Here is a 15,244-nt window from a genome sequence, read left to right on the forward strand (position 1 = left end):
TAAACATCCATTCATTGACCCCCCCCCACCCCCCACCACCAACAACAACGTGCTGAATGTCGAGTACTAACACCGCAGCATAAACATGAAGGTGTGTGCAGCTTGCTTTAAGGTGCACTCGACCATGACCTCACAGAGAGCGTGTTAGTTTCTATTTGACATTTTCAATAACCGTGTTTATGTGTTCAGATGAAAAGAGAGGTCAGCCATGTTTTAGAATATTTCTATGTTATTGAAACCTTTGAACTCCACGGCGAGCGGTGAGTACCCGTGTTACTCAGGCCAATACCACACTCTAGAAATGAAACACAAAATCTGAACAAAATCTGTCTTATAAATTATAAATCATATTCCACTTCATGTTGTCCATTTGAACCATTTTAAGGACATTTTAGTTCCAATGGTTATATATGGATTTAGCCACTGGTTCTCAACCTGGGGTCTGGGCCCCCGTAGGAGGAACGCCTGAGATCTCGGGAGGGACTGGAGGCTCTGCTCTGAGGTTGTCAAAAATAGATTATCACACATCAAATAAAGTAATCTAATGACATTGAAATGTTTACACAGTGCTGTCGCTGTTTGAATGGGTGTGTATGTGACCTCCTGTTCTTCTGCAGCCAGCCTCTAGTGGACACTTGATGAACTGCAGGGTATTTTAGCAAAGTTTTTCTACATCAAGGCTTAATGAATCTTCTTCCTCGTTTAGTTGTGTTCAATGAAAAATGCAATCAGAGTTTGAATTGTCTCTCTGACGATTTATATGATTTATATTTTGTCTCATAGCTTCTACGGCACATTTTTACTTTGTTAGCTTTCGATTTATAAGAATGCATCACTCCATTGAAAACAGGACACACAGTTCATGTCAAACAATTGTTTATTACTAATTATGGTACAAATCAATGTGACATAGCCTACTTGAAGCTTTTTTTAAATTTTGGAAATACACAAAGTGCTGCTTAACTGACCGAACAGATATTGCTCTAAAGATTTAAGTACAGTTTTCAGTCTATAAAAAAAAGAAATGAAAACCAACCTCTGTGGGCGCTTCAGCTTTGGTTTCTGAGTTCTTCAACTATAAACAAAATGTCAAACCGGTTTGTTTGTGTAAATAACATTTCACAAAATCATGTAAAAGGGTGATAAAATAAATCATCCTAATTGTTTTTTTTTAAGAGCAACATGACTGTAATCTTCTTTTTCCCCTCTATGTGGGTCTAAAGGTCTGTGGAGAACCGAGGCGGACGTCACCATGAATGAGAAATTAAACGACGGTAATTAAGTGTACGCAGATGACCGGGGAGTCGCCTGGCTCAGGAATAAAAAGCACACATCACACGTTAAATAAAACAATCATGTGTCACAGGATAATAAATGAAACAAGCCTCTCCCTCCCCGCTGAAGGTGAACATGAATACACAGTGCGGAGGAAGCGTCTGCTGCTTGTATGGCGTCTGTATGATTCTCACCAGAACAGTACTGAGGTAAACCTTGGATGAACTTCTGTACATTTCGACTTTTTTTTTTTCTTCATTATCTCAGATTTGAAAGATTGTCAACATCATGAATCTATTTCTCTGTACAATGTGCATAACTATAGAGCTTTGGTCCAGCGTTGAGAAGTTGAGCGAAGGCATCGACTCCTGTCTGTGTCTTCTTTTGTTTTGGTTTTGGTTACAGCTTTATCGTTAAGCCTCATGGACAGATCTGTAGCGTACCTGCAGGAGCCGCCCGCTGTTTTTTCTCACATGTGTTGAGTGGATGCAGACATGGTGGTTCTTGGCCAAAGATTTGCTTGGATTACGTATTTGAAGCTAAACAAAAACACACAAAGAAACCTAAATAACAGTTTAAATCAAAAGTCTCTGTGCGCCAAAGTGAAACGAGTCTATAGATTTTCTGCAAATTCCTGTTTTCCTTTTTCATAAAGGCAAAGATGTAAAGCTTCTTCATGTGTTTTCTTACATGTACTGAGTGTGTGTGTGTGTGTGTGTGTTTTATAGACAGTGAAGAAGAACACAGCAGTGCAGGGGGGGGGGGGCTGAAAGACAGAGATAACCAAAGTGACATGGAAGGACAGATATCGAGCAGACACATGATTCTGAATAAATTGCATCAAATTTCACCTCACTTCAAATTAAGTTCACTCGTTCTGACATGTGACACTTATTCTCAACATTCACCTCTTTTTTCTATTTTCTTTTTTTTTTCATTCTTTTCCTGTGAGGGTTTTTATACGAGAGGCAAATATCTGTAGTGACAGACCGTCGGGGAGGTTCCAGGATGAAATTATCGACATAAATATCACAAAGTAATACGACGTAAAAAATAATAAAAGCAAAACAGTTCAATACACAGTGAGGGAGACACGATCCATAGACATGTAAGAAGACTGAAACTAACTTCATCCCACATATACAATAAACACAAAACATATCAAAGGGGAATCTGTTGAAATAAACCTTTTTAACCCCTTTTACTGCAGAAGTGATCAATTCTTAAGAGAAAAAGTAATTTGAATTTGAATGTTTGATTTTAAAATCTGTAAACGTTCAATAAGCAGAGTGGAGTGCAGAATATAAAGAAATAACATTTTATCTGTGAAGGAACTTTTTCTGAGCTATAAAACAGTTCAAAGAGTGGTCTGGTCAGCGGTAACAAACACGCTTTAACCACATGTTTACATCAATTATCGTGATAAATACGATGTATTCTGGTTATAATTAGGGCTGTCAGTGTTAATTAGTTAGTCACAAATAATGAAGGTCTGAAATTGATGCAGTCATTTTCTTTAAATCATGATTAATCACATATTTTGTCCCTTAAAGGCAGGTTTGGTCATTTCCTCCAGATCCACTTTTTAAGATTTTGGTTGAAATCATATTTAGGTCCTGACAGAAATGAATAACTCTTGTGCTCTGAAAAAGGAACAAAGAAAATCCGTCATCTGTATCAGTTTGTAAGTCTTTAAAAATTTCAACCAATGTCTGCCATGAGGTACCAATCTGATGAACCAATCACATGCCTCCCTGTCTCCCTGCTCGTTCTCGTACCCCTGAGATGAGGTGTGAGGGGCGTGGCTCTTGAGGGAGCACAGAGGGGAGGGGGTGGGTGCAGACGGGGCACTGAGGGAATGCTACTTCCAAAGTAATATCCACCTGATGATATCACACATTGACCTATGACATCACACATTGACCTTTGTTACAGTTCCTTTGAGCTGTTCGACCTCAGTTTGTGATCCCTAACCACTTCCTGTTTCTTTGCTTTATGGTCATGTCCTCACCTTTCATCTACAGGAAGGTCCTTAATTAATTTCAAAATAAAAGCAGGGTTGAATTCAAACTGCAAGTACTCTCAGCTTAAGACAGTACTAAATTTCAAAATAAAAGCCTAATATTTTGGATTTTTAGATGTGAAATAATGGAATTTCAAACATGTGATTAATCATGATTAACTATTTAATCATTTGACAGCTCTAGTTATATTGTTTCGTTCGGGATGCCTGGTATGAGGCATATTCTTTACGTGGTTGGAGTTGAAGAAAGCACGGACATATTAACCTTAAAGAAAATTCATCCACCACATGTTTCTACATCACGGTGTGTAAATGATCAGGAAATCACAGCAGACACTGTCGCAGCTGTTTGACATGATGTTTTTTTTTGTTTTGTTTGTTAAAGTTGACCCACAGAGGGAAACATGTAAGAAAAGGAAGGAGTGAAAAAAATCAAAAGGTAAAATCTTCACCAGTCCTTGAGCTGAAATTGATGAGTTCTTTGGCTATCAGGCTTTGGCAACAGAATGACACAGTAGCTCTGAACAAAGCTGCAGTCAACTTGACAGAAACCCTTCATCATCATCATCATCATCATGTGATCAAGTCCTTATTTACTCTCCGTCCGACGTCGTCTGAAACAACCTCATGAGATTATTAATAAATACCTGTAAAAGTTGTACAAAGTTACACTGTGACTGAAAATATCTGCAGATGAAACACAAATCAAACATCATCATCATCATTATGCAATCGTTTAACAGCAAAGGTTACATTTTTTTTCTTGTTGAAAAAGAGAACTTCATCGGCGTGATTTCAATTTTCGAAGACAGCGTTTTTTCTTTTTTTGTTCTTTGTAAAGATATTTACATACAAACGATGAAGAGAGAAAAGTAAGCGAGACAAAGATAAAATGTTTACTCAACCTCACACATATAGCTTAGATCTGCCAGTACAAATGTAGAAATTTAGAGCACATTTACATTACAAAATTATTCTTAGTACTCAGATGCAACAGACTTTGGTAAATAGTGTTTCGATTTGGTATGATCTCTTTACTAAATCCCGCCTCGGGGGAACCAAAATTTGGGTGATAGTCCGGTCCGTACGGCCAGACTCTAAAACTCTTTGAAACAGCACACCGTGTTTATTTTTATTTTTTTTACATAATTCTCACATATTAATCTCTTTTTTCTGGTTTTTGGTTTCGCCAAGGTCATTTACATAGCTGTGGTAATCACACTGACAACACATAGTTTTTGTTTGTCCATCCAGGTGACTCAGGAACATTTTTCAGTTCTCATGTCACGATGAGTTCATCCACCTTTTGTTCTTTTTAATGGCTGCCACTTTTTGCACTCCATGTTAGTTGTTGTCGTTGTTGTTGTCGTTGTTGTTTTGGAGGAGGAGCTCGTTCATTTGGGGAGCTCCTCTAGAGAATCAGTGAGAGGGTCCATGGGTGCACCGGGGCCAAGGTCGGGCTGTTTCAAACGCTTTATTGTGTTTTTCAAAGCTTGCCTCTTGTTGCAGAACCAGACCCGCACCACCTCCCTGTCGTAGTTCAGTTTCTCTGCTATTTCCGTCATTTCCTGTCCGGAGGGGTGCGTGTTCTTCTCAAAGTGGCTGTTGAGGATCTCGAGCGCCTGCGGGGTGAAAGAGGTCCGCCTCTTGCGTTTTTTGGAAGGCTCGCTGCCGATAAACTCAGTCAGGTTCTGCATGCCGGATCGGTGGCGGGCCTCAGCCTCGGCCATCCAGCGCTCCAGAACGGGCTTAATCTTCTGGGCGCTTTTAGGGGTGATGTCCAACTTCTCAAACCTGGCAGGATATAAAAGGCCAGGGTTCAGTTTTCCTGTCAGACTGCTACCTATTGTGTTCTCTTGGGCTTCCTGTGGTAGGAAAAAGTGGCTTCTCAGGATGGTGTGTCTGGGGAGAATTGAGAAAAAAGAATCTTACTTAGGCGCCCTGCCAGAACAAGGGATAAGCTGCCTGCCTTTCAGTCTCCTCGACCAGAATGCCACAGGGACTGAGACTAACATCCAGGTACACATCCAAGCCAAACTCCTGTGTACTCTGCGTCAGGAAACACCTCAGCTGCAGCAGCTGGAGGCGACCGCTGCCAGTAGTGTGTCAATTTTCTGGAGGATTCTGCGGGTCTCTGTCCCAACTTGGCAATAGTGGCGCAAGGAGATATCGCCAACGGCTAGTATCAGGTTCACTCGAACCAAAAAACACCAAACACCTGACTCAAACTTTTAAATGCTGCTCTTCAAAAAAAAAATCTCACAACAGAAAAACAAAACAGGAAGTGCTATAAAAAAAAAATCCCATTACTTCCCCTAATCCACTAATGCATGCAGGTAAAACTGGCACCATCATTTATTCACAAGAAGAGCTTGAATGATTAATCCAAATGTACATTTAATACATTTTTCAGAATTTCTTTCATCCCCTAACAACGCTTCATTTGATATTAAATAAGAATACATTTACACACTCTTATTCTGAAAGGGCCCGTAGCTCGGAGGGCCTTCCTCTGACACTAAAAACACTGCAGGTTGTCGGGTGCTCCTGCCTGAGATATTAACAGATCTGTGGAGGATTTTATAAGGATGAAGATCTTATATTCTACTGTAACAGAATTCCTCTCACGCCTGTGATGCTTTGAGAGGTCAAGAATCTGAACTCACAGCAAGAACCAAGACGACTCTGATTTTTTTAAAGCCAACAGATACTTTTTTGTCATGTGTTGAAAATGAAGGAAATTTTGGATTTGGTCAAAATGAGAGCAGTATATGTGAGGATATTTGTAAAGATATTTGCTACACAGTGAGGATCAGACTCTTTGTGATTAATAAGTTAAGATGACTTTTGAGTGATTATTTACAAAGAAAGCAAGCTGAGACACCACCCTGACTGTTCCTGTTCTTTCAAGTGTTGGTCCCGATCGGCCCAAAAAAAAAATTTTCCTGAGTGATGCGTGCTGGATTGGATTTGTCCATTTTTGGGCAGTTTATCATCTGTTTAATGTCTGTTTCACCTTTTGACAGATGTGAGGACGACACAGGTTAAAAGACGGTTTCAATTCTGGACATCTGGACATCTCAGGACGTCCTATCAATGTATTTTTTTGGGGGTCTAAAGCAAAAGGGTCAAATCAGGAAACAGGGTGGAGAAGTAGAGAGTTATGAGAGTTAAACATCTTATTCTGTGTTCCTCTTGGATTTCCTGCTGATTCTGTGCAGAATATTTGTTAATTTCTTTGAAACGTTTGTGTACTATAAGTGGTTTGTGTGACTAAGTTGTCTTGTTGTGCAGGACTTCTTCTCTCAGTCTCATTATTTAGCATTTAGTCAGAGATTCTCGTCAGCGTTTCAAGGAGGGATGAGATATCACAAAGGACGCAAAACTGCGACATCACATCCCACTGTCATTGTCTAAAACAGGCCTTATCCTTATAAAATCCCATTAAACAAAAGCTGACAAGATAACCTTAAATTTAAGAATGAATATACAAATCTGTCTCAAAAATGAACAGTCTAAATAAAGAGATATTTAAACGTGTACATGGTTAAATCTGTACAACGTTAAAGTGCAGGGAAGTTCTCTGACTTCAAGTGTTTCTGGGACAAACGAGGGTGACGTGTGTGTGTGAATGCTTTTAGTAGAAGAAGTGGTGAGCCGACAGCTCTGACGGACAGACGGCACAGATCTCAGAGGAGGCTCTGCTCTCGGTGGAACAAACAAAGCACACGAGACGTTTTTTAATGGCCGGGTGAGCGGCAGCAGACAACAACAGCGAGCAGCGGAGATGCCCATGCACGAATGAACTTCCTCTGTTTCTACACCTCGCTGGTGCTCTCCTCCTTGTCGACATGCGGTATTATTTATAACCCCCTCCCTCCTCCTACTAAACAGTGGAAAGAGGACGGGCTTGGTACTGCGGGGAATACATTAGTAAATATGAGGAGTCACCAGAGACGGGACATTTCATGGATCAACAGGAACCGCAGATACTAAAATGAGTTGAGAGCTGCTCAGCTGGGGCATGCACTCCCCCCCACTAGTGCATCAGCGCGAGGGAGAAGTGGCCCTGAATGCACCTGCAGCCTCTCTGGCTCGTCTTAAAAGTACCTTAGGAGGCTGCTCAGACATGCTGTACGTTCAGGCCTGAGTTACAGTTCCCCTCAGGGTTCACCGTCATGATGCAGGCAGAGCTGAGTGAGAGATTTCTGCAGGAAATCTGGACTGGAAGTGACCTCAAATGTTCTCTATAGAGAGACGAATGATCTGTTGTGCCTTGATAACTGAACATTTCTTTCATTATTACATTTTTCACATGTCTTATATGGGTTTATTTTGGGTCTTTTAATGCCTTTATTTAGAGATAGGACAGTGGATAGAGTCAGAAATCGGGAAGAGAGAGAGAGTGGAAAATGACATACAGGAAAAGAGCCACAGGTCGGACTTGAAGCTGGGCCGCCCACTTGGAGGACTACAGCCTCTGTACATGGGGTGCAACCTAACCACTGGGGTCATCACCGCCTGGTTGCTTTGAATTTTGATGTCAACTTTGTGATTAAATGTTCATATTTAGATATGTTAGATAGATATAGATATGAACTTAAGAAAACGGTATCAGCCTCCTGCTGTGTTGCTGTCAGGCCTGTTCATGTTGAGAAAAAAAAAACAGAACCATGAAACACTAAATGTTTCTGTAAAAACAGAAAAAGGGGTTTCTAAAAGGAAGATTTTCTCTTTTTTTACTTCTCATTTTTACTTAATGAAGGTAATCATGAATCAGTAAAAGATCCATCAAAGAACTCATTTAAAGGGAGCGCTGTTAGCCTAGTGGTTATGTACAGAGGCTGTAGTCCTCCAAGCAGCCGCTGAAAGTTTGAATCCAACCTCGGCCCTTTGCTGCATGTCATCCCCTTCTCTCTCATAAAAAATGTTTCCAGTGTCTCTTCAGCTGGCCGGTCCACTAAAGGCAAAAAGGCCCCAAAAATAACCCTAACCCTACTTTTTGAATGGGATATTTATTCATAGTATCTTTGTGAGTTAAAATCTGTTCATGTTGATCTATAAAAACGTTTCAGATTTATATGAATATTTGCATTTAAAGCAGTTTCAACAGTACTTGGAAATGGTGAGTAATGTGCTAATAAAAATAAAATAAGTTGTGAAGGATGTTCATCCAAATCATGAAATAAAAAATAAAATATGCGATAATTTTTAAATTTTTAACTTTAAATTTCACATAATTCCCCCTCCTTCTGAAATCCAGCTACACCGCCTCCCAACGAGGACACACGGGCACAGCATTGGTCTGATGATGCCCTCGTGATGCCTGCTCTTCTTCTTCTTTGGATAAACTAATAAAGTTGCCGGGAAACAAAGTGAGCAATGAAAGGAGACAAGATGGAAGCATCTGTCAGTGTCTGTTCTCCGTCTGGCTTCAGAGCCGGAGCCCCCAGAGCGAGCGTGATGTCCCGCTGCACCTCAAACTTCATGTCTATGTTGATGTTAACTAAACTAAAGCATGTGGAGTTCACCCTCCTCTACTTAAAACATCCCCGTGTCATGTCCCATGTCATGCAAACAAAAAAAGATCGTCTTAACGGCATGAAGAACAGCCCACTAAGTGTTTATTTTTGAAGCTAATGGCTTTTAATGTATGTTATAAATATTTGAATTATTCCCGGTTGTTAATATTTCATGTGTGATTTTAAGACGGTGAACATTAGTCGGAGTCGACGGGGCCCCATAAGAACACACCCCCCGCCCCCCCTCCTCCTGTACTGTTTCACATTTTATCCCCCGTTTGATGTTGATGTGATGAAATTTTTAAAAGCGCGTGGCAGTGCCGTGTTGCATAAACAGCACAGGTCATCAGCACATGCATGGCGGAGGGACATTAAAATTAATACGGGAATGAGAGAGGGAATTTTACTGGAAACGGACGCAAAACAGGCAAACAGCTTTGTTTAAGCTCTGAGGAGTTCGACAAAGAAAAGCTGCCAAAATGTATTTTTGAATTAGAGCAGAAGTCTCATTTGTCATTTTTTAAATTAATCACACACTTTGAATTGTTTTCACTCTGAAGAGTCATCTGTTTGTCTTTTTGTTTGTCTTGAAAAAAAAAGAAGGAAATATTTGGGCCCGACGCAGCCCGCTTACTCCGACTTGAAAAGGCGACGACGCTCACTCGGTGTCCTCGTGATAAAACGTTAGTGAGGCGGAACAACAGGAGGGATGAAACACTGATTGTCTGATTGTCTCATGAATATATAATGCGCCATTTACGACTAAACTGTCCTTGCGGCGGCAGTAAAACATGGCAATCTTATTAACAGATCATCGCCGTCAAGCTCTCTCATGTTCAGGCGGAGAGAGCGGCAACGAGCCTTAGTAATTATTAAATGCTTTAAGTGCTTCGTGTAATACTTGTGTATGTATTTTGCATAAGTAACGCGCGGCTGTCATGTCAGCGGGCGAGCGGGGCCGGGAGAGGAAGACGGGTGAGTACAGACATGAGGGCTTCGTTTGTCAGGGTGGTGATAGTCAATTATGTATTTTAATATCTTAATAATGTCTGTTAAAGAAAAAGGAGAATAAAAAATGGATGGCAGTTATGAGCACCAGACAACTCAGCGAGGCTGCAGCACTTGCTCCGCTTTCATTTGACAGAATTAGGACATCCTGATGTGATATAATGAACCACTTCTTGTTAGAGTTTCTCTTACCTGCAGATGGCAGACTGGCTGTACGCCGGCCCCTCGGCGGCACTGAGCGCCTGGCCCACCTGAGTCTGTGTCAGGCCCAGGGACAGCCGGCGGATCTTGAATGCTTTGGCAAATTCTCGAATCTCCTCCAGGTTGACCCCGTCCACCTCGCTGGGGGCGGTCTGCGGGTCTACAACACAACACACACACATCTCATTTTATTAGCCCTCTGCTCCCCCCCCTGTCCCTCACCTCATTTTTGCAGAGTGAATGAAGCAAACAGCCAGACAGTTGTGATCATGATCGTCTCTAAACAACTTGGAAAAATAGTCCGATCTCGGGGTCAGAACCGATTATCTCCCCGTGCCCCGGCGCTGTAAACCGCGCGTCTCTGGGAGATGTTTGAGAAAATAAATTCACCTGCGGTGTGAAAGCAGACGTGACACCCGTTTGACTTGCATGTGTGAAACTTTAATCTCACAAACAAAAAGCGTGTTGACTAAACTCCAGGAGGAAGAGAAGGTTTCAATCTATTCCTCTCTTTTAAACCATGAATATCATAAAATGCATCGTTCTTAAAAAAGGCCTTAAAGAAGGATGGATTAGATATGATATTTAAAGACATTACTTCACCGATCTGACCCTTTGTGAAAACTCAGTTTGAGACCTTTAAACCTCAAGCAAACAGAGAACTCCTAATACAAAGAAACGCCGTTTGTGAATCTTCACATTCGAGCAGAAAAAAAAGAAACTTCTCTGACGCATTTTGAAGAATTTCCCCGCTAATAAAAAGTGATTTCACATTGTACATCAATGTCAGGTGCCCTGGCATCCTGCTTACCAAAGCAAAGTTTGTGCCTCTGAATTATTCATCTTGGTCATTATCAATGAATTATTAAAGGAATCCTCCAAGCGTATTTAAGCAAAAATCTATGAGGCTGCCATCTCGTTGTGCCTCATAAGTGACGTGTAGCGTATGCGGCGTGCTCCAGACGTGTGAACACTTGGAAGACGAGCGACCAGAGACTAAAAGGGAGTTACGAGAACTCCGTTTTCTGGTCCCATCATCTCCACATTGATGAGCGTCTCGTCATCATTCCCAACAGAGTCTGTTTACTCGCCGCTTTAGAGACTAATGGGCAGCGGCGCTCAGATGCTCTCCTCTAACCTTCTAGATCCACGTTTTTATTTATTTATTTATTTTTTTACTTTAAGTCACAAACAAGGCGTGATTAAAGATTTAAACTTCTTATTTTATTTTGTAATAATGGATTTAGAATGTCAGGTTTCACACACAAAAAAAAGAGTAAAACACGATTTTAAAAGCCAAATTAAAAAACGCAGAAACAATGGAGACATCCAATTTCTGCAGCCACAAAGCTTCTTTTGTTCTCAGTAAGAACAAACTAACAAGCTTCATAATTAGAAGAGGACAATAACAAGTTAAACACTCAATTTCCACGCTGAAAAGGAGGGCGAATTAATGTTTCTCTTCATAAACCGCACACAAGAGTGCTTTTATGGAAAACGATGTCGTGGAGTTTCTGTCTCCATGTAGAGAGAAGAATAATTAACAATAAAGAACCAGCTGAGAACGAGGAGGAGGAGGAGGAGGAGGAGGAGAAGTTTCAAACTGGATGTAGCTCTCTTTCACATCTTATCCAAACAGGTCTGGTAATAATTCTCTCCTCTCCTTAGACAACGATTGTTTTAGACATTAGCCACACCTGGATAGATCTCTGTGTTTAAACCTGGTATCATTAAGACATTTTTTTTAAAGGTTTATTTTTCTACCTTTATTGTAGAGGCAGGAGAGTGGATAGAGTCAGAAATCAACGACCTGCAGGACAGGACCCTGAGGTTGGATTTTGAACCCGGGTTGGCTGCTTGGAGGACTACAGCCTCCGTACTTTTTGCCGTCAGCCTCAAAGCAGACACTGGAGGAGCTGTGGTTGTTTAGCACTTCAAACATATTGGCTTCTTTTTTAAAACAGCGGGGGGGGGGTTTCTGCTTGATGCGGTCACAGTGTGCAGATTGTTTGAGCTAACATGGCTAACATTGTTCAGTGTACTTGGAAAGCTTCAGCATGCATTCACAATCCATGCATTTGTTTTTCCAGATCTAAAGAAGAAGTCCAGATAGAGAAACATGGTATTGTAAAGTGTGAATGAGGTATGAACTCAGTCGAGCACTACGCACTAGGGATGGGAGTCTTTGGGTGTCTCACGATTCGATTCAAAATGATTCTGGATTCTTGATTCAAAGTCTATTTTTGAATGAGTACATACGTCAGGATCTACTCCAGCCATCCGTGAGACCGGCTGAATGTTTTGTTGCTCCATTTGGTGTACTACTGAGTTAAAGAGCTAGCATTAGCACCTAGCAGGGAGTGACTGATTAGCCCAAAAAAAATTATCAATCAATCGATTTTTGGAGGTTATGAATCTATGTCAAATCTCAGAAGATTAGAATCTCGATTTTTACATTAAGCTATTTTTTTTTTCCCACCAGTGAAGGACTGTGTTGCAGGGTTGCTGGTTTGATTCCAGACATCAGTTTTCCTGATAAGCTGACTTTCTCTGAAAAATCATTTAAACGTCATTCTTCTGATTTTTTTTGTCATCGCAGATAGGACAGCTTTTATGGCCGGTAAATGCAATGACTTCTCCTCTCTTTCAGAGTATTGGGATTTGACTCTGTGTACGTGCGCTGTGACTGATATTGCGAGGAAAGGGACACGGCTCATACTCAGCATGAAGCATTAATTCCATTTACCTCAGAGCCGAGCCACAATGATTGTGTGCAGACTAAAAAATGGTTCAAAGGATATTTTCCAAGCTAGCAGTAAACACAAACCAAACACAGTGTCTACAACAAGTTGATCAATGGCGACTTGTTTTTTATTACATTTGGAGGCATCGTAGCTGCCTTTGAAATGAGTTTACATGGAGTTTAAGGGAATCGACTTTGACAAATGAAATTTATCTGAATAAAACAGACTTTTTAAAGGCTATAGCTGCATGCTGACAGGCCGAGGCCCAGTGATTTATAAGGCTCTGCCCAAGGCCCCCCGCTTTAGGAGAGAGAGAAACTTATGTTCATTAAACCTACACACATGCCACTTTGGATCATCTAATAAAGCAACGAACTGACAGTCAGGACAAAAACACAGCAATCAGAGGAGGCGGGGATCAATCACACGCTGTCCACACTGAGCGTTATGCGGCTGTTTGAGTAGCCAGTGATTTTTAAAGGGACAGTTCCCCCAAATTAAAACACATTTAAAACACATAGCGACGGTATCTAGCTATGCGGATATTTGAGTTTTTGATTTGTTTAAGTTCTCAAAGAATTTTGTTTTTATCCCACTAAGACACAACGTCTCTTTTTTAATTTTTTATATGATCTCATTCCCTCGTGCCAGATTATCATAAATAATCTAATGAAATAAAAGTTATTTACGCTGTGAGTCAATCCAACAAACCCTCCTGGTGCCGTGAAAACACACTAAAGCATGAAAGGTGTGTCAGGTCGTCTGCGAGGGATTTCAATCAGCAGTGAATCGTTTCCTTTTGTTCGGATCTGAGAATAAATCTGAAATGTTCTCATCTGTTTGGAGACATCTCTGAGCACCAAGTTCTCCAAAATAATATTTAACACGTCGGTTGTTGTGATGCCTTCATGAAATCTAACAAAAGAATAAAATATCACATTAGACGATCTGCTCCTTCAAAAGGTTTGGGGCTGAAAATCTCAAAGTCTGGAACACTCAATACAGTATATCTGAGAGAATCTGTGTTGCGGTAATAAGGGACGAGCTTTACCCCATTTATTTGAAGGCATGTTGTGTTTTTTGTGAGCTGTGTCGGACACTTACTGCTGACCAGCTGCCCCACGCTGAGCGCCGAGGAGGAGGAGGAGGTGGAGGAGGAGGAGGAGGCCTGGTGGAGAGGACTCTGTCTGTGGGGCATGTGGAGCATGTTGGGCTGAGACGACGCCGGGCCTGACTGACCCTGCTGCCGGACACACGGACAAACACACAAACACAGAGCTGAAACAACATACTGAGCGCATGGAAAACACAAGAACATCTATGATTACCTCCCTGACATCATAGTAATCATCATCATTTACAGTAAAAATTCTTATAGGGATAATAAGGGCAGTAATAATATATCTAATCAAGCAGCTATTAAATTAGCCACTGAGGGGAGGGATACAATGAGATTGCCCTTGTAGCTAATAATGCACAAGTGTTCATTAGTACTGACAGAGCAGAGTCTAGTGTCAATAGCTCAATAGACTAGAGCAGGGATTTACTAATGTAGGAGACAGGAGAGTCAGCTCAGGTTCTCCTCTGTTTGTAGAAGTGTCACAATCTCCGCAGTTAAAAAACCTGCTCGCGACAATTAGAGACTTTTCCTCTCGTCATCAGACCTGCGAGGGAAGCTAATAACGGCAGCCTGAATCTGAAACAAAAAAAAAAGCGTGGACACAGCAGTCCCCGTATCAAACATAATTCATGATCCACGAGCTCAGGCGCTCTGATGGGCGAGAAAACGATGTATTTTCATGTTTTATGCACATTTGAATTGCTGTTACAAGATCAAGATGGTACGTCTACACTTTTAAAAGTGAAAAGCTGTCTTCTGCCACACAGCTGGGCCGGCTTCTCCTCTCCTTTCTTTGCAATTAATTATTTTCTCCGTGGCATGTGTTTGTTTGGGGGGGGGGGGGGGGTGTCAACAAGCGATGCACACACTGTCAGGACTGTTGACAGGCTTGGAGAATTATCTAGCTTCACTGGAAAATATTCTAGACTGCCGACTCTTGACAACCGTAAATTATGCCCGTGGAACAATGTGTACATGCAGGCTTTGAAGTGGAGACAAAAGCATAAACATTATTACAGATGCATTAATTCATTCAAGAGTGTGATCTGGTGTTTTTTTTTTTTTTTCAGGGAGCCACAATTAGGTGTCCATCTGCTGGGAGTTCATCCATCCTGCACTGTACGAGCCTTCAGCGTGAACTTTTACCCTGTAATTCTGCGCTGACATCGTCATTATCGAGTCAATAACATCGTCAGGGTTTGTGTGCATGCGTCTGACTCCTCGCTCGTGCTCTGTGTGGATCTTCAAAACTGAGAGGAGAAAAAGTGATTGAGCTCGAGTTTCTACACTTGCAGGATGAACTCAAATCCAGGAACGACTTGTGTGTTTAAAATCAAAACAAAATACTTGT

The 15,244-nt window shown here is 41.3% G+C and overlaps 1 protein-coding gene across 2 annotated transcripts in view; it reads right to left on the reverse strand.

The window, feature by feature from the left end:
• Nucleotides 1-859: 859 nt before the first annotated feature.
• Nucleotides 860-15,244, reverse strand: part of pou6f2 (POU class 6 homeobox 2) — a 72,454-nt gene continuing 58,069 nt past the window's right edge. Inside the window, exons 7-9 of one of the 2 annotated variants that reach the window (XM_065949084.1) lie at nucleotides 13,878-14,013; nucleotides 10,021-10,189; nucleotides 860-5,200 (exon numbers count right to left, since the gene is read on the reverse strand). In XM_065949084.1, coding sequence (XP_065805156.1) covers nucleotides 4,693-5,200; nucleotides 10,021-10,189; nucleotides 13,878-14,013 — 813 coding nt within the window. In that variant the 3' untranslated portion in view covers nucleotides 860-4,692. Of the gene's footprint in view, nucleotides 5,201-10,020; nucleotides 10,190-13,877; nucleotides 14,017-15,244 lie in introns of both variants that reach the window. The other variant, XM_065949083.1, reaches the window with a different exon arrangement.

This window comes from Labrus bergylta, chromosome 20 (assembly GCF_963930695.1).
Source record: "Labrus bergylta chromosome 20, fLabBer1.1, whole genome shotgun sequence".
Lineage (NCBI taxonomy): Eukaryota > Metazoa > Chordata > Actinopteri > Labriformes > Labridae > Labrus > Labrus bergylta.